The sequence below is a fragment of the Trichomonas vaginalis genome, chromosome VI (assembly GCF_026262505.1).
Source record: "Trichomonas vaginalis G3 chromosome VI, whole genome shotgun sequence".
NCBI lineage: Eukaryota > Parabasalia > Trichomonadida > Trichomonadidae > Trichomonas > Trichomonas vaginalis.
Genome location: NC_067208.1, coordinates 13,130,953 through 13,145,395, shown reverse-complemented (window position 1 = coordinate 13,145,395; position 14,443 = coordinate 13,130,953). Strand labels below are relative to the sequence as shown.

The 14,443-nt window shown below is 34.6% G+C and overlaps 6 protein-coding genes and 1 pseudogene across 7 annotated transcripts, besides 6 other annotated features; 4 read left to right on the top strand and 3 right to left on the bottom strand.

Moving 5' to 3' along the window:
• Positions 1-57: part of a mobile genetic element that runs on past the window's edge.
• A 453-nt stretch (positions 58-510) lies between these two features.
• On the top strand, positions 511-951 carry TVAGG3_0857180 (uncharacterized protein; the record flags this gene model as incomplete). The annotated part of the gene is made up of 1 exon (XM_051249566.1): positions 511-951. A coding segment is annotated over one exon (441 nt), but the record flags the coding sequence as incomplete, so codon positions are not given.
• A 194-nt stretch (positions 952-1,145) lies between these two features.
• On the top strand, positions 1,146-1,359 carry TVAGG3_0857170 (annotated as a pseudogene). The gene has a single exon. A coding segment is annotated over exon 1 (214 nt).
• A 265-nt stretch (positions 1,360-1,624) lies between these two features.
• Positions 1,625-1,987, bottom strand: TVAGG3_0857160 (uncharacterized protein; the record flags this gene model as incomplete). The annotated part of the gene is made up of 1 exon (XM_051249565.1): positions 1,625-1,987. The coding sequence occupies one exon, from the start codon at positions 1,985-1,987 to the stop codon at positions 1,625-1,627; it is 363 nt and encodes a 120-aa protein (XP_051085040.1).
• A 1,853-nt stretch (positions 1,988-3,840) lies between these two features.
• TVAGG3_0857150 (protein serine/threonine kinase protein) lies at positions 3,841-4,776 on the bottom strand (the record flags this gene model as incomplete). The annotated part of the gene is made up of 1 exon (XM_001297510.1): positions 3,841-4,776. The coding sequence occupies one exon, from the start codon at positions 4,774-4,776 to the stop codon at positions 3,841-3,843; it is 936 nt and encodes a 311-aa protein (XP_001297511.1).
• A 40-nt stretch (positions 4,777-4,816) lies between these two features.
• Positions 4,817-4,846: a mobile genetic element.
• Positions 4,847-5,093: 247 nt separating this feature from the next.
• Positions 5,094-5,131: a mobile genetic element.
• Positions 5,132-6,010: 879 nt separating this feature from the next.
• Positions 6,011-6,048: a mobile genetic element.
• Positions 6,049-6,276: a mobile genetic element.
• Positions 6,277-6,377: 101 nt separating this feature from the next.
• Positions 6,378-7,349, bottom strand: TVAGG3_0857100 (uncharacterized protein; the record flags this gene model as incomplete). Its single annotated transcript, XM_001297511.2, has 1 exon — positions 6,378-7,349. One exon carries the CDS (start codon positions 7,347-7,349, stop codon positions 6,378-6,380), a length of 972 nt encoding a protein of 323 aa, XP_001297512.2.
• Positions 7,350-7,653: 304 nt separating this feature from the next.
• Positions 7,654-8,184, top strand: TVAGG3_0857090 (protein of unknown function, DUF4106 family; the record flags this gene model as incomplete). Its single annotated transcript, XM_051249564.1, has 1 exon — positions 7,654-8,184. A coding segment is annotated over one exon (531 nt), but the record flags the coding sequence as incomplete, so codon positions are not given.
• Positions 8,185-9,908: 1,724 nt separating this feature from the next.
• Positions 9,909-14,443: part of a mobile genetic element that runs on past the window's edge.
• TVAGG3_0857080 (uncharacterized protein) lies at positions 13,491-14,288 on the top strand (the record flags this gene model as incomplete). The annotated part of the gene is made up of 1 exon (XM_051249563.1): positions 13,491-14,288. One exon carries the CDS (start codon positions 13,491-13,493, stop codon positions 14,286-14,288), a length of 798 nt encoding a protein of 265 aa, XP_051085038.1.

Here is a 14,443-nt window from a genome sequence, read left to right as displayed (position 1 = left end):
ACTGTTTAAGGTTTCTTGTAAGTCTGTTATTTCAGATATAGAATGTGTATGAGTCTTTTTAGAATATTCGTTTTCAGCTCTCGTCACTTCACTTGACATTTTATTGTCAACATATGTTTTGTCTGCTAGTTCAGGATGAGTATGTTCTTTTGTTGCATAAGCATTGTTAGCTCTTTCTTCTTCTTTTGCTATTGCATCGTCTACATATTCTTTGTCAGCTTTGTTGTCAACATCTGTTTTCAAAAGAAGTTCATTTATAGGTTTCTCGTTTAAAGTTCCTTTTGTTGGATTTATACAGACAGTATGGTTCTTATTGTCTTGAAACAGAAACTCATCTGTCATTGGGTTTAATGTCAGTTTTAAGTTTCCTTCTTTCAATGACTCAGATATCTTAGAATAGTTTGAAAAGTTTGTTGTGTTCTTATTTAGAGCTTGCATAATGAGTTGTCGGTTGTGTTGTATTTCTCTCATAGACGCTGTTTCATTTGACATTTTTATTCTAGATAAAATATGCTTTCAATAGAAAAAGAAAATTCAAGAGTTGCTACAACTAAACCATTAGATGAACTTTTTACTAATGTCGGTCAAAAGTTTGAGACAGAGACCGTAAAGCATGAAGGCTATCGTTTTGACTACCCATTAAGATGGCTAAGAGACCCATCTGTCACAAAAGCTATTGGCTTTCGTAGAATGAAGTTCATTTCAGAAGCCATACATGGTTTCCCATTTACGGTCGGTTTTGAAGTTCGATACTATAACAAAGAAAAACGTATGTATGAGAAATTTGAACAGGGAAAACTTTTACAAGTTAGTTTGCTTGTAAACTTAGAAACAACTCTTCAAGCTTTTCAAGAAAAAATAAACGATATCTATATCGAATATGCAAACCAGTATAACATTGACGAGGGAGAGTACCATCTCGATATTATTTATGACAGGAAAAATGCAACTGTTAAAATCAATAGAATAGAAGACCTTGGAGAAAACGTTTATATTTCTACAAAATATAACAACTTGGCATGGTATAGATTTATGAGGATGTTAAATCAGCCTGCAGCATATCCAGTACACCCAGACTTTTATGAAGTCGAAAACCCTAATGGAACATATGAAAATGTTTTCGACCAAGATGCTATTATTGTTCATGCTTCATTTTCTGGCGCCCAAAACTCTTTCTTATGCTTGGCAAATGACTTTTACGAAAAACCTACAAAGTTATACGAACCACCAAGTGGAAGTATTTCAGACTTTCAAGTATGGTTTACTACAGATGGAAGAAAAAGAATAATTCCATTATACCACGCGTTTTACTTAGAACTTAGTTTCATATACAACTACTATCGAACGGTAAAAATATAATTTTTTAATACGGTTGAGGTGTTGGATTTGGTTGCCAACTAGACTGTGGTGCAGGTTCAGGCTGTTGTATAACAGGAGCTTGTTCTTCTGGTTCAGGGTCTTTAGGTATAATACCAACAAACTGACCTACTCTTTTACCAATATTTTTGACACCGTTCCAAATTCCTCTTCCTACGGTTTTTATTCCATTCCATATACCTCTTCCAACATTTCGAAAGAAGTTTCCTATCTTACTGAAGAAACCCATTTTACTATATGTAAAAATCTAATGTCCGCCTAGTCTCTTACGTTTCCTGTTGAGTTCCATAGCATTCTTTAACTGGAGCTCATACATTCTGTTTCTCCTCTGGTAGAAAACATATTCTGGGTCAACTCCTGTGTTCGCGTCATCTGCATAAAGTTGTTTATATCCCACTTCAGGGTTTGTATAAAACTCTTTCCATCTCATATTTGCATACCATGGTGGCAAACCTAACGCAGCGTCATTTGACATGGCAGTTTGCATTTGTACATCTGTTGGCACTTGACCATAGTTTGCCATTGCAGTTTGTATTCTAACTTCATTTGGAATATTCTCTGGGTTTGGTTGTCCAGGTTGCTGTGCATTCGCTAAGTTCTGTGCGTCCATTTAATATTAGATAAAAATATCTCTTACGAGTACATATACTGAACATTTGCAGGCATTGGTTCATCTTCATATTCTCTGTACTTTTCTGCCACGTCAAAGAAATAAATGACACAATGGAAAAAACCTAAAACAAGTAGTCCTATTTCAAACCACATTTACTTACTAATAAAATTTCTTTGTTATGACACTTTCTCCGGTTTATAGGACCTCTCTCATATTCTATCTTGTCATATCTAAACTCATAGTCATGTATGTCCTCTAACAATTTCATGACACTTTCTAAACCACTTTTATCGGATGTAAAGTAAAAGTATGGACAGTTATGTAAAACGTCTAAAGTTTCTAAAGAGTCTCTCAAAGTCCAGTCTACTTGGTATTGAAAATCCCATGTGTTATAGAACGGCGGGTCCACTATAAAGAAAACATTTTCCTTGTCTTTATATTTTTCATACAACTCTGTCCAATGACATCTCACAAACTCTATACCCTCAATATATTTTTCTATGTCCTCTTTGAAAACATTTGTATAGTTAAGATATAAAACTTTTGACATAAGTGTTTCAATGTCATGAACTCTTATAGCACCACTATATAATAGTCTAGCAGATATACTATCCCAGTCTATATATTCTGCTTTTTTCAAAACCTCTCTCACAATATTTTTCTTATCTAATGGTATACGTTCCATCTTACCTATAGGTATCTTTTCTTTTAACTCTTTCAATATATTGTTTGTGTCTGGAATATGTTTGAGACGGTCCATATAGTTGTCGAAGTCATTGCATATAATCTTTGAGTCAGGAAATATTGTATGGCACAAATGGGATATATAGAAACTTCCACCGAACAAATCTACAAATGTTAGACCATTCGGTAGTTTCTTAAGTTCTCTCAATATAATATCTTTACATTTACTCTTATTTCCAAAGAACGGTAACGGAGGTTTTGTAAAATTCATTTATATATAATAATAAAAATGTTTTTACCCGAAAAGTGACAGAAAAGTGACAAAACATGAAAACATATATAATTTGTGAAAAGCGACACATTATATAATGTTTTCGACCCAGAAGAAGGCTTCTTCCCAGAAGCAATGGAGGAAGAAGAAGAGTCCTCCGAATTCACACCAGAAGACTAACAATTTTCCGAATAAAAACTTCATTTATACTAAACATCTTCGGGGCTAGAGGGCACGAAGTGCCTGGAAGCCCCACTACCTTTTTTTTTTTTTTTTTTTTTTGTTCATGAAGTTAAATTAAGATTTTTCTTACATTATTACAAGCATGAAGCTTTTTGTCAGAGTGAAATAAAAAAAGTTTAATGATATGTAGCGTAGATGTATATAGTTGCAACAATTCTTTAGGCAAAAAAATCAAATTTGATATAATATAATTTCAGGCCTCAGTTGGCCAGGTTTGCCCTTCGAGCAAGACCAGCCAACTTCGGCAAAATAAATATATTATGATTATAGGAAATGAGTTTATACAATTAAATTTGAATTTGTGCGATTAATATTATATTTCAAAGATTATTATGTAAAACATATGAGAGATTTTTATATCCATCGAAGTGGTTTAGAGAATACTTTGAGATTTTAGAGATTTTTCGAAAGAAATATTGAAAGCAAAGCATTTATTAAGAATTTGTTGTGAAATGAATACACATCGATGAGATATTACATCACCTTGTTACTTGGCAAAATTAGAGCGCGATTAACCTTATATATATATCATCTATATAAAGCGCAGCTTCGCGCCGATAGATGAATGAAAAAAAAATAATTTTTCAATTTGAGCGATAATACATGGATATGCATGGTATTTTTACAAACAAAAATAACAATACATGGTAAATTAACGCTTCCCAGAAGAAGGCGAAAACCTTCTAACTGGTATTGTGTTGGATTTGGCCGGAATAACTCTTTCGCATGAACATCTTGGTCTGACGATAACCTGTCTTAAGCTGAGAGTAGCTGTAAGGATGTTCTTTCTTAAGCCTGGCATGCCTGAAAATGAATTGAAATAAGGCATTTGTAAAATCTCGGAGATAGAAGGTCTATCTTCTGGATTTATAGCCAAGCATTTAGAAATGATCTGTCTAAGAAGTGGATTTCTGACGGCAAATATTGGATAATTACCTTCATCGATAAGCTTCAATAATAAACTACCATTTGCTGCAATGAATGGATATGTTCTTGTAGCCATGAAAAAGAATGTGATGCCAAGTGACCAAATATCAGCTTTGATTGGATCAAACTTAATTTTTCTAAGGATTTCTGGTGCCATGAAAAGCATTGTTCCTTTGAATGAAGAACAAAGCTCATGATCGCAGTATATGTTTGAGAGACCGAAATCGCAAACTTTGATTCTTCCATACTTGTCGATTAAGAAGTTTGATGGCTTGATATCGTTATGGGCAACATTTTTTTCGTGGCAAGCATTGATTGCAGCGAGGATGTCATGGATGTATCTTGTTAAGGTTTCATCATTGATATCTTCATCGCGCTTAAGTATCTTTAAAAGATCGAATGGGCAGTATTCCATGCAAAGATATACGTAATCTTTAAAAAAGTAGTAGTTGTAAAGATTGATTATATTAACATGGTCAACTGTTTTCATGCAATCGATCTCTGCTTGATTAAATCTCTTTATTGGTACTTTCTTTAATGCAAATTTTTGGTTATATTTTGATGAATAGAGTAAGTATATTTCACCAAACCCACCCTTTGCAATTTCACTCTCGATAACAATGTCGTGGGACTTTAAAAAGTTAATTTCTTCCTCATTCATCTAAGAAAAATGATTTACAAAAAATTAGAAAATCAAAGAGGAGTAGGGGTAATTTTAGCTAAAAGTAACACGCCTGTGAAGGGTGTGATTACCGATCGGTAATTTCGACAGTTTAGAATTTAAAATTTTTTATGGAACTGTTGCGAGTTTCATAAAGAATTTAAGGAATATAAGCAAAGATTTGAATCAAAATCTTAGACCTAAGCCGCTCGATTCGCTCGCGGCTTCCGCGAATTACAGATCAGCAAAGATTTGAATCAAAATCTTAGACCTAAGCCGATCGCTTCGCTCGCGGCTTTCTTTATTATTTTAAATTTGAGTGGGGGACAAACTCGCCCATTGTCACTTTTTCATTAACCTTAAACTTGTAATTTTCATTATTTTTAATTAACCTTATTTCTTTCCCAATTCCTGATTTATTTTATTCACTTACTATTAAAAGTCACATTTTAATAAAATATAATAATTTATTTATAGCATTTTTTACTATACTGTAATAAAAAATTAATTATAATAAATTAAATGTTTATTAAATCAAATGTTTTCTTTGCAATAATATTTTTAATGTTGAGTAAACAATGTTGGGATCAAGTGTATCATTTTTCAGACCTTTCTGAACAGCTTCAAGCATACTGATGCATTCGACTTTTTTAAATTGTGTCATTTCTTCGAAATCTCTTGTGACTTTTTTGATAACTTTAACACTTCTCTCTGAATCCAGACCTTTAATTTGCAACTTAATCAGGAATGAAGGAACAACACTGGAATATAACTCGATGACAAGTTCATCGAGTCGAAGATTTGGTTGTACACCACTTGTATGTGCCGGATACCATTGTGTCAAATTTTTTCTGAAATTAACTTTAAAAGTACTAAGTAAGATCATGAGATATAGCAATATATGTTTAAACCAACTTATATTTTGGTTGTACACCACTTGTATGTGCCGGATACCATTGTGTCAAATTTTTTCTGAAATTAACTTTAAAAGTACTAAGTAAGATCATGAGATATAGCAATATATGTTTAAACCAACTTATATTTTGGTTGTACACCACTTGTATGTGCCGGATACCATTGTGTCAAATTTTTTCTGAAATTAACTTTAAAAGTACTAAGTAAGATCATTTATTTTTGCATAATATAATGCCAATATGGTTTCTTTTGATTTTATTTCATTTATAAGCAAATCAGATTTACCCAAAAACTCCACTCCATAAGCGTTCATTTGCTAAATTAAAAAGTGACAATGGGCTAGTCTGTCCCTTTCTCTTTTAAATTTGCATATTTCCATCAAAAGTTCATAAGGTAAAAAATTTCGTTTATATTATTGCAAAATAAAATCTTCATTATCAAAATAATATTAAATGATAATATAATATAATTTATAAACAACTATTATTTAATAAAGTTTAATTGCCAAGGTTCATCTAATTTTTTGATTTTTAATGTTTTATGAATTTTATTTATCATGTATATATCTAATGAAGATTATATATGAAAAAAAAAAAAAAAAAAAAGGTAGTGGGGCTTCCAGGGGCTGCGCCCCTTCTAGCCCCGAAGATGTTTAGTATAAATGAAGTTTTTATTCGGAAAAATTGTTAGTCTTCTGGTGTGAATTCGGAGGACTCTTCTTCTTCCTCCTCCTCCTCTTCCTCTTCTTCGTCATCGTCGGCGTAGTGGAGGAGGACGTAGTTCATCCAAATTCTGTATGGACGTCCTGATTTGGATTTAAATGAGATGGACATATTTTGTGTGAGTGTTATTTCAGTTTCGATAAAGAGTTGGTGTGCTGGTTTGAATATATGTTCGACGTTGGAGAATTTGTGCAACTCATCTTCTCCCAATTCTGTATTGATACAGACTTCGATGAAGTCACCACTGAGAATGTCTTCACCTGTGGGCATATCCACAACAATTAAATGAACGACACAATAGTTGTGAAATTCATTAGTAGGAAATACTGTTGCAGGCGTATTATATGAGGGGAAAAATGTTTTTTCTTCCCCAAATTCATCTGCTACTTCATCTTCATCGTATCCGTTGTTAAAAGCTTTAAATTCATGTACAATTTGAGCAAATTGTTGACGGAGATTTGGTGGCATACGTAAGCAAGCTTGTAACAATGTCCTACCTTCCACACACTCAGCAAATATGGGAAGGTAGGAACATATAATGTCCGTCAATTGGTCCTGGTTGGGGACCAATTGACAGAGTTTTGTGTATGCCGTTATTGTTTCTTTAACGGTATTTGTGTAGATACGGTTATATGGAGTATTTCCCTGGTTGTTAAGGGAAAAATACTCATCCGATTGTAATTTCAATCTTGACCTCAACTCTTTGTTCGGTATTCTTTGGTCTATTCTTAGAGCTGTATTTGTTCGTGCGGGCTGTGGTTTTAAAACATTCGAGTCAAGTTTTAATTGCTTCGAATTGGATGTCGATTTGAATTGGGAGTCTTTTGAGTTCTCCTGAGCTTGGTTCTGTATTAAAGACTGAATAGCAGTGTCAGCTTCTTGTTTTTCGAGATAGTATTCTATTGAATTGGGCTTCACTGTTCGAGACGCGTACATTATGAAAAATGAACTGTTTTTTTCGGACCACTCATAGAAAAGTTTGAGATGAACCGTTTTCGTCAACGGTAACCCCCTCTATTTTTTTATTTTATTTAATAGTTACCGTTGGAAAACCGTTCCATCTCAAATATTGAATGAACTATAAACGTTTTTTGTTTTCTATATATGCTTTTTTGTCCAACGGTAAAACTTTTTGCACAACGGTTTTTGAGAGTCATCGCCGTTGACCGAGTATTTTTTTGTGCTGAACAAATAGTGTCATATAAACATCTGTCAAAAACCGTTTTTTACTTCACTTAAAATGCCACGTAAGCTACGTAAGAATATACGTAAGAGGAAGAGAGCATTGAAACATCCAATAGTAAAACTGACACCACAACAACAGTTGCAACAACAAATTATGAATGACCCCACTATGCTGCAACAAATGTCAAGCAACCCTATGCTTTTAAACCGAGTTATTGGTGCACAGAGTGGAGGTTTAAGAGCGGCACTTTTAGCGAAAATGGCAGGCTATGGTGGAGCTGCAGACGGAACAGCTTATAACCCTCAAAGTCAAATGAATTTGAGTTCACTCAAAAATCAAATAACAGATGTCAAAAAGTCAAACATAGACATACAGAAACAAATAAGTGAAAACGAAAAGAAACTAGAATATGACAGACACACAAAGAAACTCAATGAGTTAAACGTAGAGAAAAAGAAGAAAGAAGAACAACTGAAAGAACTAAGTACAGAGGAATATGCGAAAAAAGTGTCAGAAAAAGCAGCAGAAGTAGCAAAAATGGAACAAGATGTTATAAATTTGAAAAACCATACTACTCAATATAAAGTACTGAAAGATGAAGAAATAAAAAAAAGCCCTGAAGACATATATGGATAGCGATGAGTATAAAAAAGAAGTTGAAGCAAATGTAAAGGCAGAAAAACTTTTACAGTTGCAAAACCAAACCGTACAGTATGAAAACTTAGCACAAGAAAGTAAAAATAACGACGCAGCCATGCAAAAGGCAATGAAAAGCGCAGAATATATAAAAGCTAATAATGACTGGTTAGATGCCCAAGCCAACGCTAAAGCAGCCCAACTTATAGGGTCAATAAGGACAAAAATACAAGCGGATGAAGACAGTTCAAATGAAGCTTTAATGAATGCTGACTTTAAGAACGCCTTCGAAGCTCTTCATAGTAAGGTGAAACTAGTGAACGACTTCTCATCTGGAAAGAAACTGAAGTCTGAAGGTTTCGACAACGAGTTAAGAGAAGTAGCACAAAATATGACGAAAATAACAGATGCAGCAACGAGACAGGCAGTTCAAAGTGCCTATGACGCCGTTAGAGCAACTGTTGTGGAAAGTCAAGAAAAAGAGTTACAACAGACCAAAACAGACCTAGTAAATGCTTTCTTAAGAACGAAAAGTCAGGTAGGACATTATGCTGCAGATGGAACATATGTGCCAGCTGGTGGAACTTATATACCACCAAACCCTCCAAGAGAAGCACCTGCACCAGGACTACCTAAAACATTTACATCGTCACATGGACACAGACACAGGCATGCACCAAAACCAACACAAAACACTGCACCACAACCAACAGTTCAAAACCAGCACAACAACCAACAGTTCAAAACCAGCACCACAACCAACAGTTCAAAACACTGCACAACAACAACCACAAACAGAGCAAGGACATAAAAGAAGTAGAGAACAAGGAAACCAAGAATTCTTAAAAATGCTTAAGGAAGACTATGGTTACCCAGATACTCTTGACTTTAGTGACAGATATAAAGAAGCTATTAGAAAGTTCAAGGAAGGAAATACTGACCCGAACCTATTTAGCTTTATGGTTCAGCACCAAATGGGATATAATTTCAAACCTGGAAAATACAAGCTCGCTAAGGGATATGATTTAATAGCATATCATCCAAATGACATGACTGAATTTACTCCGAGATATTTGGTGTCAGAGCTAAATGATAATTCAACTATCTTCATGAAACGCGTAAAAAATAGAGACGGAACGAAAGAAGAAAGGGTTATGAATGCGGATGGCTTAATAGGGAACTTGTTAAAAACGGTCTCGGAATATATGAAATGCCAGCAGATGAGGTACAAGAAACTCCACAGGAAGAAGTTCAGATACAACCAGACATGGAAGAAATAGTTCAGCAACAACAGCTAGAAGAGCCTGAAGGAAACGAACAAGTCCCTCCTTTGGAAACTAACTTCACAGAACTAGATGAAGATTTGGAACAGCCGAAAAATCTTGACCCTCAACAAGAGTATGCGGAGAATATGGAATCTTTCCAAGAGTCTAAGAAAAATTCAGCTGACATAGTAGAAGAATATCGAAAAATGTTCGCCGACATACAAAAGACTCCAACATCAGATGAAAATATCAGCATAGAATGGAAGTACTGAAAGAAATGTACACAAATACAACAATCCTTTTTACTTACGAGCATATAACGTTCAATCTTTGGATGAACTCGGTGAAAATAAAAGGTTAAATTTCAACAAAACATATAGAAATGAAACATTGTTTAAAGTTCATTCAGAACCTAACCAATATGGAAACAAACCTACTTTTGTTTCTGCAGACTATGGAACTACAATGAGATGGGGTCATAAAGCTAACCGGATAGGTGGTTCATAACTTACAACCTCAATTCCAAGAAGTTGTAGACGCAATGGAAGTGAATGGTGAACCAGATATAGCTGGTATTTTCAGCGCGGCTTTAATTGCCATTGAAAGATATGAAAGATGCGGATATTTTGGACCAGTATGAAATGAACATGGCTGATGGAAATATAACACCTGACGTTCTAGAACATTTACTCAAGAACTACAACAGAACCATAGAGATGGTATATTTTGGTGAAGAGTTTAGAAAGAAAGTTAGGGAGACAGAAGGAAGAGAACCTATTGTACATGACCTTGCAAACGAAAGTTTACAAAATGTCATAAAAACTTACTTTGCAGACAATGAACCGAGAAGGGATGAATATTTAAGTAAACTCAAATGGACAGTACCAAATGAAATGTTAGTATTGAAAAACATGTTCCTTGACAAAATAAAACCAACTACAGAAATAAATGACGCAAGACTGAAAGATTGGGTAAAAGCTTTCCCATTCACAAAAGATATTGTTGGTAACATGGAAAGAAAACCAGAATGGCTACAAAAACATATATTTGGAAACGAGCTTATTCCATATGGACAAGCTCTGTTTGAAGAGCTTGAACCGGAAACTCAGGAAAGAGTCATACAAACAATACGCGAAGACTCAAATACAAACTATGACAAACTCTTTCTAGGATATAGGTTACCTGAGATGGGCGACCAGAGCCCAAAGGCAAAAAGGACATGGGAAATTTACAACATACTAGGTGAACATGAGGCAAAGATGCAACAACTTGAAGCAGAGGCAATTACCAAAAGCGACACCAAGAAGAAGAGAAGAGTAGAACAAAGTGAAGTAGTGAAGAACAAGTGAAAGTAGTGGCAATGAAGGAAAAAGAAGAGTTAAAAACTCAGTCAGGAAGAAAGTAAAGCTTGGTACGAGTGGGTTCTATTATGACACATAAATCCAACTATTCTATATTTTTACCCATATGAAATGTACGCCGCTCAGAATATAACGCCAACAGTTTTGGATGCCATGAATGGAAATGTTTCGAATGGTATAACGAATGCGACAATGCCATTAGAAGGTCAGAAATAGTTCCTGGAACTTACGAAATATACAACTGCTGTTTCTTATGGAAACGTAGGTGAGTTTGGTGAAGGTTCTTCAACAACAGTAGATATTGCTTGCGACAGGTTCATATAATTTCTATTGACAACTCATCTTATACGTGGAACAAGACATTGAAATAAAACCTTCTGCCAAGTTGTCTGACAAGAAAGGTTGCAATGGAATTTTCTATGTCGGATACCAATATGCTCCAGAAGTTTTCATGGGATATAAGATATATTCTAACTCTGACTTAGTTCAAACAGTAACATGGGCAAACTATGAATGGTTCGCTTTGAGAAACTCAGTACAACCAAGCTAGAGAACAAACAGACCAGTATGCAAATATTGAGAAAATAAGAAGACTTGACCCTAACGTTCCAGGAGTTTATGTTAACCTTTCTGGTTCAGATGGAACTGCTGCCACTAAAGTAAAACTGAAACTTAGAGTTCCTTTGTCATCTTTCCTCATCTTCAGGTTTTTAAGATACTTGCCAAACTGGGCAGGAAAAATTTCTATCGAACTTACTCCAAGCAAAAATAACTTAGTCATTGCACCAACACAAGACCCATTCAGCATTACAGAGCTGGAACTGGTGGAGCCAAGTTTCTGTGACTTTTGCAAAGACAAAGTTGACTTAGACTTTGGTTTCTCAAACTTCAACAATGAAGTAAACTATTATTTCAATGCTGCTGAACTGCTTGGGACCCAGTTAAGTTCACATGCGAAAAATTTGAATGCAAAGAGAATAGAAAGCAGACTTGCAGTCTATATGTTGGACCCAGATATTTCAAATGCTTTAGCTGCCAAATATATTGCAGTTCCACTTATGTTCCCTATACACCAAATATCTGTCAAAGACTTTGCAGGTGAAGTTGGAAACCAAAGTGCTGACCCAGGTGCAAGAACAGATATTGCTTTAACAACTGCAATGAAACATGCAGATACTATGTTGTACTGTTCAGACGAACTATAAATGACTATTCTTGTTTCTACAACCCTGGTATTAAATCATATAAACATAGATGGCAAATTATTATCCAAGAGAAGAATATTCTACAGTTGAGGATATGAGGTCATACAACTTGACATTAGATGCTATGAACTTTAACAACAACTTCACAACAACCATTAACCCTGAAATGCAAAGTTCTATTATGCCATATGTGAAAGTATGGACTCATACAGGAGGTCACAAAAACTCAATATACAAATGGAGACCGTTCAAACTTTTGGCTTGGCATTCCATTTGCTGACTCAGAAGACTTTATGGGTGGTATTTCAACTGTTGGTACTGTACAAATACAATACTGGTGACAGAGACGGTCCAGATGAATGAAAGCAAAGAAGTTTACAAAACCAATAGCACTTTTCACGGAAGATGCTCTTTTGAAGATTCGTTCGATGAAACCTGCTGGAGCTCCTCAGATTGGCATAACGACAGCTTCCATCGAGCAGATTTTGGCAGCAGGTCAGTAAGTTGTTCTTGAACTGACTTCTCTCGTCAATATTGACAGTACGCCAGTTTTGACATAATATTGTATAAAACTTTCCTTTAGTAATATCTGTAAGTTTTGAAGTTATATTTTTGTCTGCTTCAAGAACTTTCACCATTTCAGTTATACCAACTTTCTTTGCTTTATGGAAATATTTTGGTTCAGCAAATATTGCTATTCTATAACATTTACCATTGTTTGTATAAAGAACTATTCTGTCAATGTATTTGTATTGTTTGTGTGTGTAAACTTTGTTCTGCTTCAATTCGAAGAGATACTCGAATACGTCCATCTTTTTATTCTAAGTAAAATGTCATTTCCGAAAAATAGAAGCGTAAGTGTTTCAAAAGGTTTAATGGCAGTGGCAGATGTGAAGTTAAATTCACCAACTCAAACAAACAGTCAAAGTGTTGTTGTCAATGTCAAAGACAGAGATGTTGAAGTGGGGAAACCATACGAAGACGAAGATGGTATAACAATTGTTCCGTTCCTGTAAAAGAACAACCAACATACCCTGAAGTTAGCAGAGACTTAAGTTCTGTTGCAGATATTCGAAACGACTACCAACAACTGAAAGACAAACTTCAAACTCAGGAGAAGATTTTTCAAGCTTTAGGTATAATTGTAAACTTGGTCGAACACAACCCTGTAAAAGTGAACTCATATGTCATTGCACCTCATGAAGTTTTGAAAGAAACTATTGAAACTTTTGACAGAGGCAGACGATATAAACATCAAAGAAATAGAACCCGACGTTAGTTGCTGTGGTGTTTCATATAATGTCATTGACAAGATATACGTTATGAAAGGAGGTGAAACGTTGAACTTAAAATATAGTTTCCCAGACGTTATAAAAATATTTGACGACCACAAACATTTCATTAAAATTTATTTGCTAAGTAAAATGGCAGAAGACACAATGGTTTATACTATTACGACTAAAAACCCTGAGTTATATAATTCTATAACAACAAACTTACAAAGTCCTCAAGGACGATATTGTAAACTAACCTTAAACACAATGACGACTAAAGCTTGTTTTGCTCTTTTGACACCAGAAGATTTTATTGTTGTGAATGGTAAAAAATACTCCTTTGAAGATACTTACTCAGATATACCACCAACAGGTTTTGTTGACTTATTTAATACTTTAAGGACGAGTGTAACATGTGCTGCAACTAGAGCAGGTTTCATTATGTTTGGATGTCCGACTGAGTTTACTATAAACAATATGAGCTATAATACAAAACTTATATCTGGTTTTTACTACCAACAGTTTCCTATAACAGGAAAAGGTGTCATACAAGGAATGTCTATTCCATTGACTTTAAGCACACCAATCTTATATATTGTTTCAAACTTAGGTTCAAAGTGTTATTCGAATGTCGACAGAAACTATTATGACCAAAAAATACTTATGCGTATAAACAATACTTTCTCTGCTGGTTTGCCTATTGTTCATTCGAATGCAGAATTTTCAACCTTAGTGAACTCAAACACTTTGGCAAGTATAACGTTGACATTAGTTGACGCAAACTTTGTTCCTGTAAAACTTTTATGTCCTATGTATTTGTCAATGACGGCAGAAAGTTTCGAATTGGAAGATGCAACTGGTGAAAGTATTGTATTACAAGAACAACTTCAACAACAAATAGCTCAAGAACAACAAATGCAACAAATGCAACAACAAAGTCAAGAATAAAAAAAATATTTTTTTTTATTTTTATAAAAATGTACAGAATAGATGTTTCAGATTTTTATGACTTCCAAGCATTCAGAAATATGTGTCCATTTAGAGACTATAACAAAGCAGTCGAGAATTTGAAACGTTTAGTCATTTATGTCGACTCTTGCCCC